The sequence below is a fragment of the Girardinichthys multiradiatus genome, chromosome 24 (assembly GCF_021462225.1).
Source record: "Girardinichthys multiradiatus isolate DD_20200921_A chromosome 24, DD_fGirMul_XY1, whole genome shotgun sequence".
Classification (NCBI taxonomy): Eukaryota; Metazoa; Chordata; class Actinopteri; order Cyprinodontiformes; family Goodeidae; genus Girardinichthys; species Girardinichthys multiradiatus.
In genome coordinates, this window is record NC_061816.1 from 7,199,033 (window position 1) to 7,222,937 (window position 23,905).

The 23,905-nt window shown below is 41.1% G+C and overlaps 2 protein-coding genes across 2 annotated transcripts in view; one reads left to right on the forward strand and one right to left on the reverse strand.

The window, feature by feature from the left end:
* Window positions 1-455: 455 nt before the first annotated feature.
* orc4 (origin recognition complex, subunit 4) lies at window positions 456-13,734 on the reverse strand. Its single transcript, XM_047355557.1, has 14 exons — window positions 13,598-13,734; window positions 4,440-4,539; window positions 4,038-4,110; window positions 3,872-3,948; window positions 3,623-3,713; window positions 3,475-3,550; window positions 3,315-3,400; window positions 3,037-3,237; window positions 1,895-2,068; window positions 1,728-1,814; window positions 1,548-1,656; window positions 1,378-1,473; window positions 801-868; window positions 456-730 (listed from the first exon to the last, which is right to left on the reverse strand). Exons 3-14 carry the CDS (start codon window positions 4,092-4,094, stop codon window positions 548-550), a joined length of 1,305 nt encoding a protein of 434 aa, XP_047211513.1. The 5' UTR covers window positions 4,095-4,110; window positions 4,440-4,539; window positions 13,598-13,734; the 3' UTR covers window positions 456-547.
* Window positions 12,903-23,905, forward strand: part of LOC124861664 (methyl-CpG-binding domain protein 5-like) — a 31,627-nt gene continuing 20,624 nt past the window's right edge. The window contains exons 1-2 of the mRNA XM_047355556.1: window positions 12,903-12,986; window positions 22,979-23,574. Of these exons, the coding sequence (XP_047211512.1) occupies window positions 23,462-23,574 (113 nt within the window). The 5' untranslated portion in view covers window positions 12,903-12,986; window positions 22,979-23,461. The remainder of the gene's footprint in view (window positions 12,987-22,978; window positions 23,575-23,905) is intronic.

Genomic DNA, 23,905 nt, shown 5'->3' on the forward strand with positions numbered 1-23,905 from the left:
ACTCATCTTAAACAAATGAAGATGTTCATGTTTGGTATTTGCAAATGAGCAGACTGTGATTTTCAGACTGGATGGAGAGGGTGTGTAAAAATTTCTTTTCAAGTCTTCTCAACTAGATTTACGTCTGGCGTTTGGGACATTTTAATATTTAAATATGCTTTCACTGACTGCATCTTGGCTCAGCCTCTACCCACATTCTGAAGCAAAAGCGTCCCACAGCATGATTCTGCCACCACCATATTTCACAGTGGGGTAGGGTGTTCAGGGTGATGTACAATGTTCATTTTACCCACCCATCTGGTTTTGCATATAGGTCAGAAATGTACATTTTAAGCTCATCAGACCACAGCTCTGAAGGCATTTGGTGGTGTTTGCATATATAGACCACTAGGTGGCAGCAGAGAGGACCTAACGGATTTCTGAAGGCCCTACATTTCACAAAACATTAGACATGAAGAAATTAGTTCCTTTATTTTCTTTCATAATTTATTCTGGCAGCATAAAACATGTTGGTACATCTTAAAAAACATCGCATAATATCCAGATTTTAAGCGAATGCCGACGTGGCCCACTGTTTGATATCCGTTGGGCACTGAGGGTACTTCTGCAGCGCCTCCATGATCTGACCGTGGTCCAGCATGAGCCTCATCAGCTGGTACTCCCTCTGGGTCTTAGCCGAGGAGCTGTCAGCCGGTCGGATGAGCTCCAGCTGCTGCAGGCGCTCGAAGGCCTGCGGACAATAAGGCACGGTCAACCTTAGAAGCGTGGCTGTTCTGTCGGTGGGGGTCAGAGGATCTTACCTTCATTATGACCGGCTGCTCAAAGTTGTACAAGGAGCTGGACTTCCTCTGCAGGAACTTCTTAAACTCTAAACATACAGAGTGGAGAGTTAAAATAAGGTGGGAATATTTCTTGCCAAAGCAGGAGTCACAGCCTCTAACGGGATTTTTCCCAGGATTTCCTTGTATTTATCTCCATCCATCTTAACATGAACCATCTTCCCCATAGCATGATGCTGCCACCACCATTTTCACCAGAGTTTTGCATGCTAAAAAGTACAATTATGGCCTGTCCAGAACACTTTTATCCATACATTTGCTGTGTAGCATACACCACACCTGACCTCTCATCTGCATTAACTGCCTTTTTTCACTACAAAATGTGCTTGTCTGAATTTTAGGTCTTTACAAAACAACCTCATTCTGTGCAGGTGGCCTCATGACATCTATAAAATAAAATTTTTAAGCGGTTTATAAGAACTGATATGGTTTAACTAAACTTAATCAGGCCACAGATCTGTCCTCACATGCCTCATAGCAAATGGGACCCATCTTGGCTTTCCTTCTTTAATCTTAGAAATCACATCTCCAGACCTACCATTGTGAACCATCTGCAGGTTGAACGGCTCTCCTTCATAGATGTCGTTGAGGTGTTTCATGGCGATGATCAGGCACAGCTCCAAGATCGACAGACCTGCAGAGAAGAAGAAAATCTTAGATCTGACTCCGGTGTAACAATCTGGACCAGTCTCAGGTTAACTGTTTTACCGTGGAGCATGTTGGCCTTGGCGTCGGCGAGACACAAGCGACTGGCGTCCTGGAGGTCAGCTGGCGTGATGGCTGGTTTGGCAACCGATACGCGACTCAAACACAACATCTAGAGGGAATTATTTAGTTAGGAAGTTTTCTTCTTTAGGGAATCATGCATCTTAAGGAGGTTCATCTCACCAGCAGCATGTGCAAGGAGCGGAAGTCCTTACTGGAGTTGTAGTGTCTTTGCAGGACCTCTTCAACCGACGTGTCCTCACAGAGAGTCTGCAGGAGGACGAGGAAAAATTCAAGATCAAGAACTGAAAACCCCATTTCTGTTTCTGGAGTATTGCTAATTGACTCACTGTGACGGTAGCGTTCCACTCCTCAACAAACTTTCCATCTGGGAAGCCGTTCGGTAGGCTGAGCTGAGCTCTGACCCGATCCAGATACTGAGAGAACGTCAAGGTGGTCAGCAGGTGGATCTGACGGTGGGAAAACCGAGACTTTACCCGCTTCTCCAACAGTTCCAGCACGTCCTGGAAGAAAACAAATAGCTTAAAAACAAAAGCATCTTGTTTTCCGCGCTTGAAGGAAGCTCATCTAAGGAATTATACACAGTGAACACCAATTCTCCCAAAAGTCGCTTCCAAAACTGGTCAATTGCCAAACAAATTTAAAAACGCCTTCATTAACCTGGCTTTTAAAGTCCGATTGGGCTGAAATCTTGTCAAAAGTGCTGAAGAAGGTTGCTTCGGAGCAACCATTAGATGATCTAGAATAGGGCTGCACAATATATCAGGAATATATCGTCATCACACTATCTGTGTGCAATATTAATCTCACAAAGGACTGTTTGGAGTGCAATAATTGTTAGATAGACGACAAATAGATGACAAAACGCTAAAAGTCACTGGACAGGAAAGAAGAAAATAGGCATCAATCTCAACTGATATCGTGACCGCAATATTTCCTAATATTGTGCATCTAGAAACAAATCACAACCTGTATCCTTTCCTGTTTGGATTCAAGTATAACCACCCAACAGAATCACCTATCTACCTTCTTCTTCTTCAGTTAAAACAGGAATTCCACAGGGCACCATTCCAGGCCCCGTCTTCTTTTGTTTCTCTCCCAGATGTGTTTCCTAAAACCAGACATTTAATTCTGCTACAAGATGGCAAGAAACTGTCTGATGTTGAATGTGTTCTCTTGTTTTTGATTTCAGTGATATGTTTATAGTCATGTTATGGCCTGAAAGCCTAGCCTCAAACCAGCCAATCAACTGTCAGATCTCTACGATAGCATCACTGCCACTTTTTATACTGTTAGTATTTGTATTACTATCACAGAAGTATAGTTTATTGTTCTTTATCAGAAAACACCAACCAGAGATTATGGCTAGAAAGCTTATGTGCAGAGCAGAGGTTACATTGTAATACCAGCTACGTTCTGTCCCTGAATGAATGCATGCATGCATACATGAATGGATGGATGCATGACCCACCAGTCTGCAGGTGAGGCCGACCACGGCAAGGGGCACCTGGGCAGACTGGGAAACGTCAAACAGGTTGTAGAGCAGGGTCTGGTTCTTATGGTGGGTGAACAGGTCGAACTCGTCCAGGACAAACAGGACCGGACGGCTGCTGCTGCGATCCCCTTTCTTTAACGCATCCAGAAGGAAAGCCAGGTTCTCTGCAAAGCTTCCCTGAAATCACACAGAAATCCGTTTTTGCAGTAGTCTTCTTGGAGAAACTCCTGCCAGAACCCCTCGTCATTACTCACAAACACTCTATCGCCAACAACATTTTCCAGGTGGAGCTGCCTTGTTATTTCTTTCAGTGCTATTCTGTCGTCCGTCTGCAGGAGACCTACAACAACCGGATGAAAGTATGCATGAAAACATCTTCATTTGAGATCATTTTCCAAAACGATTAGAGCTTACCGTTGAGGTGAACCTGCAGGAGGTTTTTCTGCACCTCTGTTTCCTCTGACAAGTCCCTCAGCACGCTCCTCAGCAGCTGCAGACACACAAATAGACGTTACGCCTCAGAATCTGCCATTTTTCCTACCTTAACTTGGTGGAGGCTCACCATGGATTTCCCTGCTCCTCTAGGGCCAACGATAAGGACAGAATTGCTCTCCCCATGGACCATTGCTCGCTTCAGCAGGTCCATCAGGTGTCTGCAGGTAAACAGACATTCAACAATATCCCATTTTTCACTGAAAATTATTTTAACTGGGACACTTGTGTTCTGCCAGGATAGACTCAACTGGCTCAACCCATCTTAAGCTTGGTAAGAATTGCAAAATTATTCCCAAAGTGGGAAAAATTCACCTACTTGTGTTGAGCCTCCAATCCCTCTGGTTTATCAGGAAGCTGCTGATGGCAAAACCTCTTCCTTAAAATCCGATGAACCTAAGAATAAAAGGTACATAAACATAAATACAAATTCATAATTTTAATCAACATAAACAAAATAAGGGAATAAGTTCTTTATGTCAAACCTGATTAATGCATTCTCCAATGGGCAGATGAGCATCTTTCGCTTTTCTTTTACTCATGATAGTGAGGAAAAACCTGGGAAAATGTGGTTTAATAGTTTAAATGGTATTTCTACTCCTGGCTGGGTGCTTTATAGGCCGAATTGTTAAGAAAGTGTTACTTTTTCAGACCAAGTCCCAGAAATGAACTGAGGCTAGTTAAAAACAGTAGGAAACGACTAAATCTCTATACTAGTTTAATTTAAGACAGTAGTTTGGTGTAACTTTCAGTACACTCTCAGCCGCTGGTAAATAAACCCACAGCTATATAATTTGGAGCTAAACGACGTTTATTTACATATTTAATATAGACTTAGTTAATATAACAATCTGCACATACAGTGGCCTGATAAAACATCCTCCTACCTGAACGTATTATGGTGAAAATGTGTCTCGATTTTCGCGGGAGCTCAGCCCTGTCACTGATGACCACTTCCGCCTTTGATTGTAGGTCTCCCCTGATTGGCTAAGGCAGGAAGCCAACCGGAAAACAAAATAGTCAAACAAACTGAAATACTATGATATAATAAATAGGCTTTAACATAAACTGGGCACTAAATAAGATGCTAGTTTGAATTTAAAAACAGTAGCATTACAACAATAATAGCAGCGAGAATTATCATAGTCATTATTTGTATTTTTACTGATTATTTACACGTTATTTACACATATTTTCTGTAAATTTGTTTGCTTGGCTGTTTATTTTTATTTTTTGAGAGTGTAACTTTCACCTGTTATCAGAATCAGAATCAGCTTTATTGCTAAGTTCGTGCATACAAACAAGGAATTTGCCTCCGGTACACTTTGCTCTTTTGTTCTGTTTTTGCATTACAGAATATACAAATTTACAATTTACAATGTACAATATACACATATCTAATAGAAAAGGTGCATTTGCAACATCTATATGCTGTTGTTCTGTACTCTATTAAATGTTTAACAGAGAAACAGCCTGGGGGAAGAAACTGTCTCTGTGGCGGCTGGTTTTAGTAAACAGTGCTCTGTAGCGGCAGCCGGAAGGTAAAGCTCTAAACAGTTTATGTGCAGGGTGTGTGGGGTCTGCAGAGATTTTAGCAGCTCTTTTCTTGACCCTAGACCTGTATAAGTCCTGGATGGAGGGAAGGTCAGCTCTGATTATTCTCTCTGCAGTCCTGATTATTCGTTGCAGTCTGGACCTGTCCTGTTTTGTGGATGAACCAAACCACACTGAGATTGATGAAGAGAGGACCGATTGAATGATGTCAGTGTAGAAGATCACCAGCAGCTCCTGTGGAAGGTTGAACTTCTTGAGTTGCCTCAGGAAGTACAGTCTCTGCTTGGCCTTCTTTCAAACAGTGTCTATGTGTGAAGACCTTCTCAGATCCTCAGAGATGGTGGTTCCTAAGAACCTGAAGTGGTCCACGGCCGATACAGTGTTGTTGAGGATGGTGAGGGGGGTGTATGGGGGTGGTGTTCTCCGAAAGTCCACCACCATTTCCACAGTCTTGAGTGGGTGGAGTTCAAGGTAGTTCTGACCGCACCAGTGTACCAGCCGATCCACCTGCTGTCTGTATACAGACTCATCACCGTCCTGGATCAGTCCAATGACAGTGGTGTCGTCTGCAAACTTAAGGAGTTTCACGGACGAGTCCGATGAGGTGCAGTCATTTGTGTACAGAGAGAAGAGCAGTGGGGATAGAACACATCCCTGGGGGGCACCAGTACTTATTGATCTGGATCGGGAGAAGATGCTCCCCAGTCTCACCTGCTGCTGTCAGTCCGTCAGGAAGCTGCTGATCCACTGACAGGTGGAGGCTGGGACGTTGAGCTGGGTGAGCTTCTGGTGGAGGATGTCTGGTATGATGGTGTTGAAGGCCGAACTGAAGTCTACAAACAGGATCCTGGCGTACGTCCCTGGACGGTCGAGGTGTTGCGGGATGAAGTGTAGACCTAAGTTAACAGCATCATTTGCCGACCTGTTTGCTCGGTAAGCAAATTGCAGGGGGTCCAGCAGGGGGCCTGTGATGTCTTTCAGGTGCTTCAACACCAGCCGCTCAAAGGACTTCATGATCACAGACGTCAGGGCTACAAGCCTGTAGTCATTTAATCCTAGGATGGTGGGTTTCTTGGGAACCGGGATGATGGTGGATCGTTTGAGGCAGGAGGGGACCTCACATTTCTCCAGTGACTTGTTGAAGATCCTTGTGAAGATCGGAGTGAGTTGATTTGCGCAGGCTTTCAGGCATGATGGGGAGACGTTATCTGGTCCCCCAGCTTTCTTTGTTTTTATGCGCTGAAAGAGTCTGTTTACCTCTTCTTCAGAGATCTTTAGTGCAGGCAGAGGATCTGATGGTGGGGGGTTGGTTGCTTTATGGGAGGAATTTGTTCCTGAATGGGATGTAGAGGGGATGATTTGAGGTGTGAATGGCTTCTTGTCATGTCTACAGTAGAAGCCATTCAGACGGTTGTCCAGGAGACGACTCTGTTCAGGATGGGTGGAGGGGCTCTTGTAGGCAGTCAGGTTTCTCAGACCGGTCCATACAGAGGAAGCGTCACCAGTAGAAAGGCTGTTCTTCAGCTTCTCACTGTAGCTTCTCTTAGCTGCTTTGATCTCTTTTGTTAGTCTGTTCCTGGCCTGCCTGTACCGCGCCCAATCTCCACTGCTGTGAGCTTCTTCCTTGTCCCTGCGCAGATTCTTGAGGTGTGGAGTAAACCATGGCTTATTGTTCCCAAAGGTGCAGAAGGTCTTGGTCTGCACACACATGTCCTCACAGAAACTGATGTATGATGTCACCACATCAGTTAGTTCGTTTATGTCAGTGGCTGAGGTTTCAAAAACAGTCCAGTCTGTGCATTCAAAGCAGGCCTGTAGCATCTGCTTTGATTCCTCAGTCCACTTCTTAACAGTGTGAACCTTGGGTTTGGAAGCTCTTAGTCTCTATCTGTAGGTTGGGATGAGGTGGATTAGATAATGATCCGAAAAACCCAGAGCAGCCCTGGTAACAGCATGATATGAGTCCTTTAAAGCTGTGTAACAATGGTCCAGTGTGTTTTTGTCTCTGGTGGGACACTTAATATGCTGTCCGGCATCAGCAGTGCACAGTCCGGGATGTTTTCACTCAGCCATGTCTCGGTGAAGCAGAGAACCGCTGATCCGCGGAGGTCCGTGTTTTTACCGGTGAGAAGAAGCAGCTCGTCCATCTTGTTGTTGAGAGAGCAGACATTTGCCAGGTGGAATGAAGGCAGTGGTTTGCGAAGTCCTCTTTTGCGGAGCTTTACCAGCGCGCCAGCACGCTTTCCCCTTCGACGTTTTCGGCGCAGTATCCCATATACAGGTCCTTCTCAAAATATTAGCATATTGTGATAAAGTTCATTATTTTCCATAATGTCATGATGAAAATTTAACATTCATATATTTTAGATTCATTGCACACTAACTGAAATATTTCAGGTATTTTATTGTCTTAATACGGATGATTTTGGCATACAGCTCATGAAAACCCAAAATTCCTATCTCACAAAATTAGCATATTTCATCCGACCAATAAATTAAAAGTGTTTTTAATACAAAAAACGTCAACCTTCAAATAATCATGTACAGTTATGCACTCAATACTTGGTCGGGAATCCTTTTGCAGAAATGACTGCTTCAATGCGGCGTGGCATGGAGGCAATCAGCCTGTGGCACTGCTGAGGTCTTATGGAGGCCCAGGATGCTTCGATAGCGGCCTTTAGCTCATCCAGAGTGTTGGGTCTTGAGTCTCTCAACGTTCTCTTCACAATATCCCACAGATTCTCTATGGGGTTCAGGTCAGGAGAGTTGGCAGGCCAATTGAGCACAGTGATACCATGGTCAGTAAACCATTTACCAGTGGTTTTGGCACTGTGAGCAGGTGCCAGGTCGTGCTGAAAAATGAAATCTTCATCTCCATAAAGCTTTTCTGCAGATGGAAGCATGAAGTGCTCCAAAATCTCCTGATAGCTAGCTGCATTGACCCTGCCCTTGATAAAACACATTGGACCAACACCAGCAGCTGACACGGCACCCCAGACCATCACTGACTGTGGGTACTTGACACTGGACTTCTGGCATTTTGGCGTTTCCTTCTCCCCAGTCTTCCTCCAGACTCTGGCACCTTGATTTCCGAATGACATGCAGAATTTGCTTTCATCCGAAAAAAGTACTTTGGACCACTGAGCAACAGTCCAGTGCTGCTTCTCTGTAGCCCAGGTCAAGCGCTTCTGCCGCTGTTTCTGGTTCAAAAGTGGCTTGACCTGGGGAATGCGGCACCTGTAGCCCATTTCCTGCACACGCCTGTGCACGGTGGCTCTGGATGTTTCTACTCCAGACTCAGTCCACTGCTTCCGCAGGTCCCCCAAGGTCTAGAATCGGCCCTTCTCCACAATCTTCCTCAGGGTCCGGTCACCTCTTCTCGTTGTGCAGCGTTTTCTGTCACAGTTTTTCCTTCCCACAGACTTCCCACTGAGGTGTCTTGATACAGCACTCTGGGAACAGCCTATTCGTTCAGAAATTTCTTTCTGTGTCTTACCCTCTTGGTTGAGGGTGTCAATAGTGGCCTTCTGGACAGCAGTCAGGTCGGCAGTCTTACCCATGATTGGGGTTTTGAGTGATGAACCAGGCTGGGAGTTTTAAAGGCCTCAGGAATCTTTTGCAGGTGTTTAGAGTTAACTCGTTGATTCAGATGATTAGGTTCATAGCTCGTTTAGAGACCCTTTTAATGATATGCTAATTTTGTGAGATAGGAATTTTGGGTTTTCATGAGCTGTATGCCAAAATCATCCGTATTAAGACAATAAAAGACCTGAAATATTTCAGTTAGTGTGCAATGAATCTAAAATATATGAATGTTAAATTTTCATCATGACATTATGGAAAATAATGAACTTTATCACAATATGCTAATATTTTGAGAAGGACCTGTAGAGCCGCAGCTCCGCTTGCCAGTGAACCTCGGATCGATGAAAGATGGTGAAAAAAACCCAAGAGAGGACTCTCTGATGTTGAGAAGTTCCTCTCTACTGAATGACACCACAGAAGTGTGGCTCGAAAAACATAAAAACACACAAAATACAAAAACAAAGAGAGCGAAGCTCCGAGGCTGCCATCGTCGGCGCCATCTGTTACAGTTGTTTTACTACTACTATTTATTTCCTTTTTATGAATTTTCTTTGTTTCTTTGGGGATCTTGCAGGTGAAATTTCACTGAAAATGAAATGCAATTGTAGTATTATAATAATATGCAAAATGTGTAAAATCAGAATTTTGTAATAATATGTTTTCATTTTACTTTTTGTTGTGGGTGGATTTCTGTTGGTTTGTTTTTGAGTGTTTTATAGATTCAATATTTTTTCTCTACTTATTTTCAAACATAGCCATACTTTTTCTTTTACATTTTTTAAGAACTTAAACATGAAACGTTCACCTACTGCATTTATTTATTTTCTTGGTCCCAATAAAAATAATAATAATAAAAAACATGGTATTCTTTAAACAGAATAATTCAATAAAATATTTTTTTTACAAACAAAGAGCAAAACAAGCAAGTCATAAATCTGTATCCTGTTAGGTTCTCTCTTTTTTTCATATTTTCTTGTTTTTGTTTATCAATATCTGTCTGATTGATTAAAAGTAGCTAATGGAAATGTGTCTTTCTTAAACAAAATATCACCGCAAAAATGAATTTTTCACAAACCATCCAAGATATTAAAGTAAACAAAATCAGTATTATCTTCTGGTAATTAGAATTTGATTTCTTAGTTTGTCTGGTTGGTCTGGGTAATTTACTCTTAACAATATTACCGCATTCTCCCCCAATAAAATTATAATAGGTCTAATTTTTATAGTTTTTATATATATATATTTTATTTATTTATTGGATGTGGCTTCCTATGACTTGGAGCTGATGGATGAACAAAGCACAGTAAACTACCAGCTATCTCAGAAATCGCCTCCTTCACTGAGCGTTTATTCTGCCACATTAAAAAAATACGACACATTCGTAAAATACGACCTTCTGCTGACATACTTAACTTTCAGTCTGCCGTTATATAAACACATGAAGAGCTTTTTCAAAACTGTGACCGAACTCATTTAACATCTCCTCAGGTTTGACCTTCAGAACTGAGGCGTCTTCACAGCCGAAGGCCTCATTTTTCAAGCTTTCGTGTGTTTCATTGATCGTCTTTGAGCATCTGTTTCTGGTTCAGTGTCTGTTTTTCAGATTTGCACATTTGTGCTGTTGCCTTGTTTACAGCTGCTAAGACCTAGGCAGATAATCCACAATGCTGTAGCTTAAACACACATTGAAACGCACGATAGTTAAAAGATTTTGTCTAAGAAACCAATTCATTGATCATTTCTAGGGAGTTTTTTCAAACCTGAAATTGATTTATGACTCAAATGACTGGAAAAAGAACAAGTTGAAGAGGTTTGTATGTGATAGCAGCACCACAAGTAAGTACACCCATGCTGCTTCTACGTGACAGCCTAATAATACTTTTGATTAGCTGATCATCATCTGTGTGACCACCTCCAAAAGTCCTTTAAAGCAGGACTTTAGACCGTGTCTTAACACAATGCCAAACTGGAAATAAAACAGAAAAGACTGTTACAGAAGCTGATATTGCTGTCCATTAGTTTGGAGATGTTTAGGCATAATACAAAGTGTCAAGTTCAGAGAATACCAAACAGCATATTAGCACAAACACCTCATATCAGCTGTCAAACACAGTAGTGGAGTTATGATGATTTGGGCTTGTTTTGCAGCCACACATCCTCGGCACCTTGCAGTCACTCGACTGTTCTGGAATCAAATGTGAGGCCATCTGCCCAACACGTAAATCGGGGATCATACTAGAAGAAGCATGGGTGTAGATGATCCTCTCTGACGCTAGAAAATGTATAAAAAGAGCTTTTCTCTGAGATGTTTTATTTGTTTTTCCAGGAATTAAAATTTGGGTGATGTTTTCCTGTTTTGCTTTTTTAGAGCAAATGTGTTGTTTAATAAGATGTTGGTTTTTGTCGTTGTTGTTTTTGTCAGATTAGAGAGCCCATAGGCAGTGATATCCAAACATTTTGCACCATGGGCCAAAATCAGCCAGTTGAAAACCCTCAGGGGCCATAGCTTTTCTTTTTTATTAAAAACATAAAATCATTTTACTCAGAATTATTTTCTTTATACATGTATATTTTATGAAACACAGTAGAAAAGAACAAATATATTAGGTCAGAAAAGGGTCTCAGATGTTTGCCTTAATAAACTAAAGGTGTTCAGTTTCCTCACTTCTTCGGACAAATGTTTTCTATTTTGTTGGTCTAGAAAATGTTTTATTCTCTTCCAAGCAACAGAAATGAGAACTTTGTTTTTCTTGCTGTATTTAGCCAACTTTAATTAACTGGTGAGCCCAAGTATTTTTTTTGAATAAAAAGTTGTTGGATATTTGTGGCCCTACAAAAGAAAAACACTTTGTGTTATCCCTGAAATTGTTCAACTTAGGAATACATAAATCTGTCATTAAAAATCTCATCCTAAAATATTACAACAAATGTTTATCTTCAACTCCATTTGGTGGAGGAATAAATCTGTACCATTGTTGAACTGTGGTTGGGGGCCGCACAAAATTATTTCAAGGACCGCAAATGGTCCCCGGGCTGTAATTGGGACACCTCTGCCATAGAATGTTTCTTTTGATGTTTTTGTTGCTGTTTGGTTAAATATTTGTTGGTTCAACACTGTTTCTGTTTTACATTGTTGTTGTTTCCACAACCTATGCATTTTGTTAAATTTGGTCAGCATTTTTGTATTTGTTTTTTGGAATTTAGAAATTTTTACTTTTGTAATTTTTATTTTTTTTCGTATTTTACTAATTATGTATAGTAAAATGTTTTGTTATTTGTTGTATTACTGTCTGATCTCGCTAATTTCTGTTCTTCTTATTATTTTTCCCAAATTTCATGAAATGTTTAACCTTTTTGCTATAGTTTTTAAAGTTTTTTAGTTGTATGATGTACATTTTGATTTGTAATGCTTTGCTTTACTGTTTGCCAAAGGGTATTATTTTGTGCTTTAAATAAATTTTGTATGTAGATTTCTCATGTCTTAAGATAGGGAGTTCTGTATTGCTGTGTTCCCAATATTTTATAAAGAAATGTTTAAACTTCTGTTTAGCAAGTTTTGCACTCAGTTAAATATTTATGTGCTTTTGAATTTCAAATGTTTTGCCCTTCCTTTTGTCAAATTTCGATTTTTGTGAAAGATTCAGTTATTAGTAGAAAACCTGCCTTGAAATTGGTTTGTCTTTGTGTTTCACAACATTTTATGACAAGATAAAAACAATTCTGCTGTTTTGTATCTGCATTTGGAGAAATAATGTTGCTTTTGTGTTTTTAATTCTGTAAAATTTTGAATTCCTTCTTGATTTGTAAAATGTTTTATTTTGCATTATCATGTCCTAAAATTTTGATAACTGCATTTTGAAATTGTTTATTTTTTTTTCCATTGTTGTTTTCTCACATTTTTACATGTTACCTGTGGGTTTTGTTTGACTGTTTTCCAGTTTTTTCTAGCAAACATTTCTGCAGTTTTCTGTATAAAATTTGATTTTGACGTTTAATTATTTGTTAAATTGTGTTTTCTGACTGTTTGTTGCAGTTTTGATCGTTTTCATTTATTTGTCCATCTTCCTGTGACTCATCCCACCCACTCTTCCAGCTGTTCTGCCTCTCTTGTCCCGTTTTTTTTACCTAACTTTGCCCCTTCCACCCTGCTCATCTCATGCATGCAGCGCTCCGGAGTAAAACGTACATCACCTCTCCCATCTGCTGGCAGACGGCGCCCGCGCGTGCGCAGTGCGGCTCTCCATCATCTCCAATATTCCAGTGTAGGAGAAGCAGCAGAAGCAGAGAACTAATGGGTAGGCTTCTTATTCTTATTTTTCTCCTCATCTAAAACACATCCTCGATTCTTTATGTAACTCTTTCAGCGGTGAGATGAACTCGTCGGGTAAGAAGGGCCGGTTTTCGGCCTGTTTTGCCGCAGACAGGAACGTTACAGAGCATGAAAAGCGTCTCCCTCTTCATTTGCAAACGCAACGGGTTAGCACGGCTGTTAGCCAGCATGCTAAGCTAATCGGAGCTAACTCGGCCTGGCCCTGGCCTTTCCTTGCCCCCATTTGGCTCGAAACCTAACTGGGGCCTTGCTAATTTTTTCACCTCAAAAATTTAAAGTCGGAACCCGGGGGTGCAAGTGCAGTACGTGCCCGAACCCGGTTCCAGTTAGCAGATTAAAAACCCAGCGGTTGTTAGCTTGAGCTGAGCTCTCCGTCTAGTGCATTTTCCTTACAACAAGCTAGCAGGCTAACGGCTAGCTTAGTGTTGGCTCCAGAGCATCAAGAGAGCCCTCTGACTGGTCCCAGTTCGCCTTTCTAACACCGAACTGGTCTTGCCGAGGCCGAACAGATGCGAAAGCAGATACATAAAGCGGGTTTCTGCTGTGCATCTTGGTCCAGTAGGCTAATTATCTCACCTTTAGGCTCCTCTGCTTGTTTTGATGATGTACACAGCCGTCTGTCATGTTGTCCAGATTTTAGGGAAAACTGCTGTCATTTAGCCAACTGTTAAAGCTGTCAGATCTGATTATTAAAGCTGCTTGATCTTTATGTTTCCCTCCGCCAGCTTGGATTGGGTAAATGCTGGATAAAATCTACACATTTCTGTTAAACGTGTTGTTGGTTCATGAGGAGCTGTAACCTGTAACATAATATAATTGACAGCTGATTAACCTTTAAAGGACGGCTAATGTTCTCGTTGCGTTCATGTTTGTGTCAAAACAAAATTGTCATACTTAAAGAGCATTTTAAAATCATGTGTGTAGAATAAAATTCAGACTGCTGCCACATTTTAAATGCTGAAATTCTGGGGTTATTTATGGCCCTCAATTATCATTAAACCAATTAACCTTGTGACCCTAAACAGAAAATACTTCTACAAGGCTGGCATACTTTCTGCAGGGTTTTTATTGTGTTTTTTGGTGGATTATATTATAATTGTAATTCAAGCGGGGGTTTTGTGCTTCTTTATGAGCCCCATGCATAAATTGTGAATTAAAGTTCCTTAATTTGCATTGAAACATGTGACTTAAAATGACAAATTTAAACAATTCTTCCTTGATGACCATTCTTTAAGTGGTTAGAATAAAACGTCATTTAACTGAGTTGTAATCATTCTTTATTCATATAAAAATATAATTCTCATTCCTGTAGATTAGTATATTTTTACAGTTAAAAACAGTAACAGAGAAACAGGACAGGTCCAGACTGCAACGAAAAATCAGGTCTGCAGAGAGGATCACCAGGGCTGACCTTCCCTACATCCAGGACTTGTGGTCTGCAGACCCCACACATCCTGGACACAGGTCGGCGCTACAGAGCGCTATTAGCTAAAATCAGCCGCCGCAGAGACAGCTTCTTCCCCAAGGCTGTTTCTCTGATGAACACTTGACAGTCAGAGTTCCCACATCGTAATTCAAAAATGTACAAAAATATTTTTAATTCCCTTTTATATTTCTGAGTGGAACCGAAGTGTGCACAGACTAGGCAAATAAAACTGCTTTTTAAAACATATTCAGGTTAATTGTGTAACCGCAATCAACTTGATTTCATATGTTGATCTAATCCAGACCATATTTGAGCTAATTAAGAATGTGCTCACGTGTTAAAAGTACATTTTGTAAAACTGGTAGTTAACAAGATTATTGAGTAGAAAACTGGGTTGATTTTTAAACTTCTACACATCTTGAAGCGAATCAAACGCTGGTTCCCTGACGAGAAGTTCAGCACGTCATTAAGATTGGGGGGAGAAAAATAGATGATGTTCTGAATATGTGGATTAAATGTGCATTAAAACATAAACTGCTGACCCAAAATGGAAAATTCACAAAAAATGGACAAAGTTCTAAAAAAATTTAAATATTTTGCAATGAAAATTGCTTTATTTGTTCTTTGACATATGTTAAAACAAAACGTAAGAGCTTAGAATAAAAATGTTGTAATTTCTGAGTTAAAAGCAGCAAATCGGCAGCTGTTGTCTGTGTTCCTGACGCTTGATTGGTGGTTGCGCTGTTGCCCACATTGTTCCCATAAAAACAGCTTCTTATTTGCTAATTATGGTTTGGAGAATCTATATTGATAAGGTAAAGAAAACATACCCAGAACATCATTCGTTATTACTTTTTTAATACCGCTGACCAAAATCTTGGTTCCACAAACCGTGTATGATTTTGACCTAAAGATGAGTCAAATTGTCTTATTTGATCAAAGAGTGTTCAGATCATGTTTTGAAGTACTATGCCCCAAAAGTCAACTGATTTGAAATGGGAGAACGTGGTTTTCTAAACCCAAAAAACACTGTTAGGCTCAATTACTTTAAAAAATGTATTTATTTATAGGGTGCAGAGTTTTGTTCCAAACTTGACCTCTTGGCTGAATTAAAGACTATAGGTCGCTGTGTTTGCCAGATTTACAAAAGACTTGTAAGTTAAAGCAAAGTGATGACACATCCTTAGGAGAAATATTGTAAGAATTCATATGTGTTTAAGGAAAATTTGAACATTTCTGTCTTTTTTCCCAAAGAGTTTAATGCGTAAGGGAAAAAAAAATATGCTGCACTTTCCTTGATAGATTTAGTGCTTTTGAACCTAACAGAAAATATAGAAATATCCACTTACCCCAATCCTTTATCTGTTTTTTGTCAACTCTAAAAACGTCCATTACGTTTGGTATTTTTACTTAATTTAAATCAAAGGAATGCTTAATTTTAATGCATGTAATGAATTTGAAATAATCTGATGATTATCCCCAGCGCTGTTGCCTTGCAGCAAGAAGGTCCTGGGTTCGATTCTCGACCGGGGGTCTTTCTGCATGGAGTTTGCATGTTCTTCCAGTGCATGCGTGGGTTCTCACTGGGTACTCCGGCTTCCTCCCACAGTCCAAAGACATGCCTGTTAGGTTAATTGGTATCTCTTAATTGCCCTTAGATGTATGAATGAGTGTGTGTGTGTGGTTGTTCGTGTGTTGCCCTGAGATGGACTGGCGACCTGGCCAGGGTGTACCCTGCCTCTCGCCCATAGACTGCTGGAGATAGGCACCAGCGACCCACTATGGAATAAGCGGTAGAAAATGACTGACTGATGACTGACTGCTGATAACCAATCAAAACGAGTGAAAAAGAAACTTCAGATCTCTTACCAGTAAGTGCATCTTTCGTAAAAACGCGTCTACTCAATTTTAACCTGAAAATGTAAATGTATGGAATAAAGATTGTTCCTTGGCCATTTGTTGGCAGCATGTGGCTCCCATACCATACTATCCCATATATTTACCTTATCTATTTTTCTTGGTGTTTTGAACAGAGTCCCACTGATCAGACTTGAACTTGCATGGAGTTGCATAGATATCAGTTGTGCTCATCCCTCTCTTTCCTCATTTTTCTTCTTCACCCTCATCATGATATCCCCACATTAATCCCTGAGCTTTCGGATCTCTGTCAATAAACCTGAATCAGGTGTTGCAATGGTAGTAATGGAATCTGTCCATATCATTGGATTGTATTAAGATTGCATCCCAACAATATCTTTGGTCACTAGGATGAGCCTTGATGGCCACTCCTCATTCAGATTTTAGCTAGTAAGATCCTAAAGCTCATGGAGAGTGGTGGAAACATCTTAATGCGGGTAAAGAAAAAGAAATTGCTGAAAATTTGGGCTTATCGTAATCGTTATCTTAATATTCAACAATAACTTTGGAATTGCATGCTGTTGTAATATTTTGCAGCCAGTGTTGTTTTGCCCATTCTTTGGTAAACGTCTAGCTCTTTCAGATTGGATAAAGAACGCCTGCCAACTTCAATTTCTAAGTCTTGCCACAAATCCTAGTTAGGATTTAGGTCTGGACTTTAACTGGGCCATTCTAACCTATAGATGTAAATAAATCCAAACCAGTCAAATTAGACTTCCTATGAATTTCTTTTCGGTGAACAGTTGACGTGTTGACTGATTCTCCCACCTGAGCTGTGGATCTCTGCAGCTCCTCCAATGTTACCATGGGCCTCTTGGCTGTTTCTCTGATGATTGCACCCCTTGCCCATCCTGCCAGTTTAGGTGGACGTCCATGTCTTGGCAGGGTTGCATTTGTCTCCTACTCTTTTCATGTTCATGATGGATTGAACAGAACTCCTTGGGCTCCTGCTTTCTGACGTAATTCTGCTTTAAACTTCTTCTGTCTGCTGTGGTCCTTGGTCTTCATGATGCTGTTTGCTCATCAGATTTCTCTAACAAACCTCTGCAGCCAGAAATGGAGTACGAAATGTTGGAGTTTGAGTAAAGACTTTCTGCTACGTATAGTGAACGTATTACTATTATTATTATTTTCAGAGAACCTACGTTCTAAAAATCCAGGTGAAACAAGCCAATCAGACCATGCAGTCACCAGATGTCGTTAGGAGCTGCAATGTTTGAAATGTTCTCTGAAACTGTTGTAACACAGATCTAGAGAGCGGAAGAGCCACGTTAAAATGTCCGTTTGACTGAGACCAGATAAGTCTCTCTTCTGTCCCAAAGAATAACCTCATTGGTCACCAGAGATGCTTTCTGCTGTAAGACGTTCAGGTTCTGCTACTTGCTATCTGAGTCTTTGAGGTTGAGGTGGTGGACTGAGTTTGTGTTCCTCTTTTACTAATTTGTGGGGTTCCTATAATGCTTGGAAAACTGGAAAAGTCATTTCCAGGTCTGGAAAAGTAATAAAAAAGAAGAGTATAGAAAAAGATTTTGCTTCCAGATTTCATTCCTTAACCATGTGTCTAAATGTTAGGTCCACTCTTTCTGCCTTTTATTTGTTGACCTTACAGCCCCATCTAGATGTCCCTTTGTCCATTGGTTTTCATCATCCATCCTTTTTATATATCCAATCTGTCCATCCGTCTGGTCCATTTCCAAATATTAAAACTAAGGCTGTTCAACGTATGAGGAATATCGTCATCAGCACGTCGGTGGTGTGCAGTACTCATAATGAACAATAGGAGTGCAGTAATTGTTGGTTCATATATTCCAAGTGTTATGAACTTGTATTTTTCATGCTAATATAAGATTTAGTCAGTCTAACAGCAGCAGATGCTCACACTGGACACTAACGATGTTGCCCAAAATGCTAAAAGTTGCAGAGTGATGGAAGCACAGATGACTAAGAAAATAGGCATAAATCGCTCGTGATAAAATATTTTCTAATATCGTGCAGCCCTAATTAAAACTTGGATATAACAATGATTTAAAGCAGCATCAGTTGCTCGAACATCCCAAATGTCATGTTATTTATCATCTTTAATGATAGAAAAGCTCACAAGCAGCTCTGTCAGATTTTTATTTGTACATTTAATTGTTCAAATGGGACATTTTCATTTCCATAAACTGTGGTCTTTAATGGACCACAAATTCAGTTACTCCACCATATTTAGCTGTGGTTCTCTCTTTTTTCATCTTATTTCTTATGTAAAAGAGTTTTATCTTTTTGTTTTTCAGGCCACTTTGCTGCAGCTCTTTAGCTGTTGTTGTTATTGTTGTTGTGCCCTTTTCTGCGCCGACCTTTCCTCAGCGTTGTCTTGTTTTCTTATTATTGTATTTGGTCCTCAACAAGATTTAAACCGTTTGCTGTTGATTACCGAATACCTGTTGGTTAAACCCAAAGCCCATCAGGGAAATCTACATGTTATCTTGACTTGTTTCCTCCTGGTCGGGTCTATTTTTCCCAGATAGCCTAACTTTTAAATGGCCGAAGTTCTGAGGTTTGTTCCTCAATCTGGACTTTATTCTTCCAGACAGACAGAGTAGCAGCACACTCGGTAAAAAGGAAATTTTCAGTAATTTTAGGACCACTTTCACATATATGTTGGAACCATATTATTAACGGGACCTTGTTGGTTCTCCATGTTGTTCTCGTTAATTCAGCTCCACCAGTTACTGACAGGGTCGTGTGATTTTAAAAGGTTTAGAATAAAACAGGTGTAATATTTAGTGCTGTTTACTTGATTCAAGAAGGTGTTTTGTGTCAAATAAGCTAACTCCTCCTGTTAGCTTGCTGCTTTCCATGATTTCTGCTTCTTCTTGGACACATTAATGGCTTCGCCTCGGTCCCAGCCTCCTCTTCACCCTCGCTCCATGTCTGTTTCTAATAACCAGAATGTTGGAGCGTGAAGAAGCCACAACAGGGCTGTCTGAAAGGGGCCGTTATCTCCACAGTCGCAGGTTAAGTCAGTCAGAAGAAAGTACACCCTCCTTTTCACAATTATGATCTGGTCTTTGCCATAAAGTTATTTAAATCTGACCCCACTGTTAATTAGTGATGAAGTTTAAAAACAGTTTGGGAAAAACTAAGTGCGCCCTTGCTTCCACTTGTTTTTAAAGGGAAAGTAGCAGCCAGGTGAGGCTAATTAAATGACTTAGGAAAGTCCTTTAGTCCGGACCAAAAGCGAACTTTATTTTTTTCATTGTTTTCACATTGTACATTTTGCAAGTGAACTATTACTTGTAAACAAAACCACGCGGGTGACGATCATTGTTCCCATTGGACAGAAATGATGGGGGCGGGACGGAGCGCAGACCCAGAAATGTAGGAAAACATCTGCAGACGTGCTGCGTGCAGAAACTCTGTTCTGCATATTTGTGCCGTTATTACAGCTGCAATATTATTGTGATGTTCTCTACGTGCCTTGTCCCACAACAAGCCAGTAGCGTTGCTAAGCAACACACAGCTTATCAGGTATGATTACCTTACAACACACACCTTTGCTACCGGCTACGGTGGCCTTTTATGTCCAAAGAGACGTACGCTTTTTGCAGTTGGTTCGGATCGGGGCAGGTTTGTATTCAGACCATAAGCGAACCGCACCAGAGTCCGTTTGGAAGCAGACCGAGACCCCCTCAAAAAGTGGGTCTCGGTCCGGTTGTTTGGTCCGGGCCAGAGTTCGCTTGAGTGTATTCACACCTGCACGAAAGGTCCGGACCAAGGGGGGAAACGACCTCTGGTCCGTTTAAAGCGGGCCGAAAGTGGCAAGTGTGAATACACCCTAATTATAGGGTTCCTACGCAGTCTGTAAAAGTCAGCAATGTAACTTTAGGTCAGGTCAGGATAAGTAGTAAAAAATTTGCATTTCCAGGCTTTTTTACCACACACTATATTTAGTGTGGTTCTTGTGTCCTTCTTTTTTTTGTGCCCTTACCTACTTTCCTCCCTTCCTTAATTCCTATTTACGTTGTATTTCCTTCTTTCTGTCATTCCATCCTTGTTTCCTGCCTTCTGTCTTTGTCCTCCCTTTTTTTTTGTCCTTCATTCTTTCCCTACTTGTATCCAATCTCCATTCCTTCCTTCCTTCCTTGCTTCCTTGTCTCTACTACCATTTCCTCTGTTCTCTATTCCTTCCTTCTTGTGTCCTATCCCCTTTTCCTTGTGTTCTTCCGTACTTCCTGTGCTTTTCCCAGACTCCATCTTTAAATCCTACCAGCTGGATAAGCATCTGACTAGATAGATCTGTAGTGAACGTTTGTGTTTTACTTTTTAAATTGAACTTTTGGGTGGCTGAGTAATCTATAAAGTCTAGTCTACAAAAGTATAAAGATTTTTACATGAAGATGTGTAGAAACCCTGTAATCAGCTGATAATCATCAGTGTCATGAGCTTCATAAAAGCAGGAGTTTTGATAGTTTGCTGTGTGTTACCACATTGCCATGGCGGAAAGGCATCAGCGGTGATGTTAGAGGCAACTGTTGCTGCTCATTATTCTGGGACAGGTTTTAGTGTAGTAAGATGTTTTTCTCAAACTACATTGCTGTAGAAGTCTTGTGGTTCTTTCAGATGCAGCTTTGCAAACCCAAATCATGTTGGTTTGTAGATTTCACTCATCGTTGTTGTTTTCTTGGACAGAAGTGAGTTCTTTGCAGCCAGTACCAACGTTGAGCTGGACACCTTTCAATGTCCTGAACCTCTTCTTCTTTGCAGCAGCAGCAGAACCATCTTTTTTTTGAAGCTCTTGATAATTTGAAATTGTGCTCTTTCAGCTGCAGTATTCTGCAGTATTTTCCTGCTTGTGGGGCCATTTTGATGCACGGAGTTGATTTCCTGTGGAGATAACCACGGCTAACACAAGAAGGCAGTGATTTTACAGTGATGCATATTGGTTTTGTTTGGTTTCTCTTCCTCATGTGGATAATATCAAACAGCCTAATGCAGGACTAAAGTCTGACGTCGATCTTTTATAAATCACTGATGCAGTCTTTAAAGCCTCTAGCAGCATAAACAGCCTTTCAGATGAATCACACTTGTAGTCTCTCAAGTGCTACCTTTATTTCCTCTGCATCCATGTTGTGTGGCTATGCTTGAGATGTGCATCAGGTAGACGTAGCTTCTGTGTGATCTCAAAGCTTGGCCTATAGTCTGTTAATCCACAGTACAAACAGTTGCAGCTTTTCCCTCCTCAATCACAGGAAGTTGTTAGAGAAGCTTTGGATGTCAGAATCTGGTGAGAAAAGCTCAATTATGACTGACTTGGTGCTGCTTCTGTTGGTGGTGTTGTCTGAGTCGCCTCTCTGCTGTGGTCTTCATGGTTCATTCTTACAGTGGACAATACCGAGAAGAGTTCCTTCCTTGTTTCCTCCTTTCTTCTACCCTTCCTTCCTTTCTTACTTCTAACCTTGCCTTCTGCCTTCATTGCGTCCTACCTCCCTTCCTTATGCCCTTCCTTTCATGTGTCCTTTTTGCATGCTTGTGGCCTAACTACCTTATGCACCTCCTTCCTAAAAATCAAATCCTCCCTGCTGTAAAGATATCCACTTGAAATTCATACTGAACTTTTGTCTTGAAGTTTTAAAACAAACAAGGGACATTCACAGGCCTTGCAGTGACATTTAATTTCAGGCATGTTGCTGATTTACCAATAAATGAATGCTTTTACGTCTGCAGGGAAGCAGAGTCATAGAGGGCTGCTTCTGTTGAGACACTTTGTGTAATTTCTAATCAAAATGTGTTCATTTTTAATCTCTTCTCCTTCTCTCTCTCTCTATCTATCTATATATATATATATATATATGCTGCCTTGTCTGATGCAACCGAACAAAAAGACCATAACTGAAACATTTGTCAGACATCCTCAGCCAGCTCAGCTGCAATGGGCTCTTGCTGAAAAGGTAACTTCTTTTCAATAGAAATGAGGTCCTTTTTGTTCCATTTGTCTTTGCCAAACATGGAGCTGTGGGAAATTAGATTTTAACGATGTGGCCGTTTCACTTATATGATTCCATAGCCGTCTCCTGAGATGATTGCTGCAGTGCAGCGGCTGATAAACAGCTGCCCCTTTCCCTGGTGCCCACCTTTCTTCCTATGTGGTAACATCATCGGGTTGGTTTTCAGTAGCTCCAAGGCCCGGTATGAGTCAGCAGCACCACCAGCTGAGAGGAGACTCGGCATGGAGCTCCTTCCCTTACAGACTTGAGATCTTTGATGAGCATTGACGAGTGAATAAGCTTAATGTCCTGAAAGCTTGTGACTAACCAAAGGTATTAGATGCACCAATCAGTCGGTCAGTGATCGATGGCTCAGATATGGAAAAATCTAAATTTTCTACCTGTTCAAAAAAACCCAAAAAGTTGGAGACATTTGCTTTGAGGCATACATGGTGTTAACAAGTAACCTCAGTCTCGTTTAGGTCTGAAATTTGATCTGGCCAGCCCAAAATCAAAAGTTGTAAATGACTGCTCTGCAAAGCTAATTTGCTTTTTTTTGTTGTTTGTTTGATATTGTGCCAAACATGACCTCAGATTGATGATAAGTTTTTAGACTTTGACTGTTCCCTTTCTTTTCCCTTTCAGGAGCCATGGGGAAACCACTACCCAACTGTGTTTGGGAACCCATCGCCTAAAAAGACTCCATTCTTCTGTCTAAGGGGTTTCTTTCCTGGGAAATGGACAAATGTTGAGAAGTTAATAATAAAGAACTTTACTTTGGAAGAACGCAGTGCTCCTGATCCCTGTTCCTTCCCGTCTAGCCAGTCGGATGGCTCCGAATGACAGGACACAGTAATGAATGTCATCACGTCGTTGAGTACTGTAGCCAGAATGCAGCTCAAAGGGTAGGGTCAGCTGTGAGCCCGCCTCACCCTACCCTCCCACCACCCCATTAGCTCCACCAGAGAGCAGACTCCCACATCGAAGCAGAATCGAGCAGCCCCGGACCTTCTCTTCCAACCCTCCCAGCACTGACACCTCCACCACGTCTCCGGAAGACGGAACATGACGCCGGTTCATGTCTGATACATACACCTCTGAGGCGTCGAGCGTAAAACCAGTGGAGCAATGAATGGCGGAAAGGACTGTGAGGCAGGAGATGAGAGGCAGGCCGTCCCTGTCCAGGTCCCCATTGGCTGGCAGCGCAAGGCGGAGCATGGCGGGGGCGTCATGTATGTGAGGTAAGAACTTGCCTGAAGACATAAAATGTTTTAGATGCTGTTAATGACTTGTTTCTGGTGGAGAAGTTCAATCTAGTAATTTAGGTCTGTGCAGTGAAGTGGTTATCAGTTTTAATGCTAACTGGAACTTCAGGTTTTGCTGTTAATCACGTCACTGGCCTGGATAAATATTGGGAAATGGGAGATTGGAATGTATTTTTATCCATTCACTCATCACTTCATCCCCCTCTTCATCCATCCATCCATCCATCCATCTATCCAGACAGCAAAGATAGTCTGTGTTTTATTGACTGTAAAACATTAATGAACTTTAGCATTTATACTTAAATTG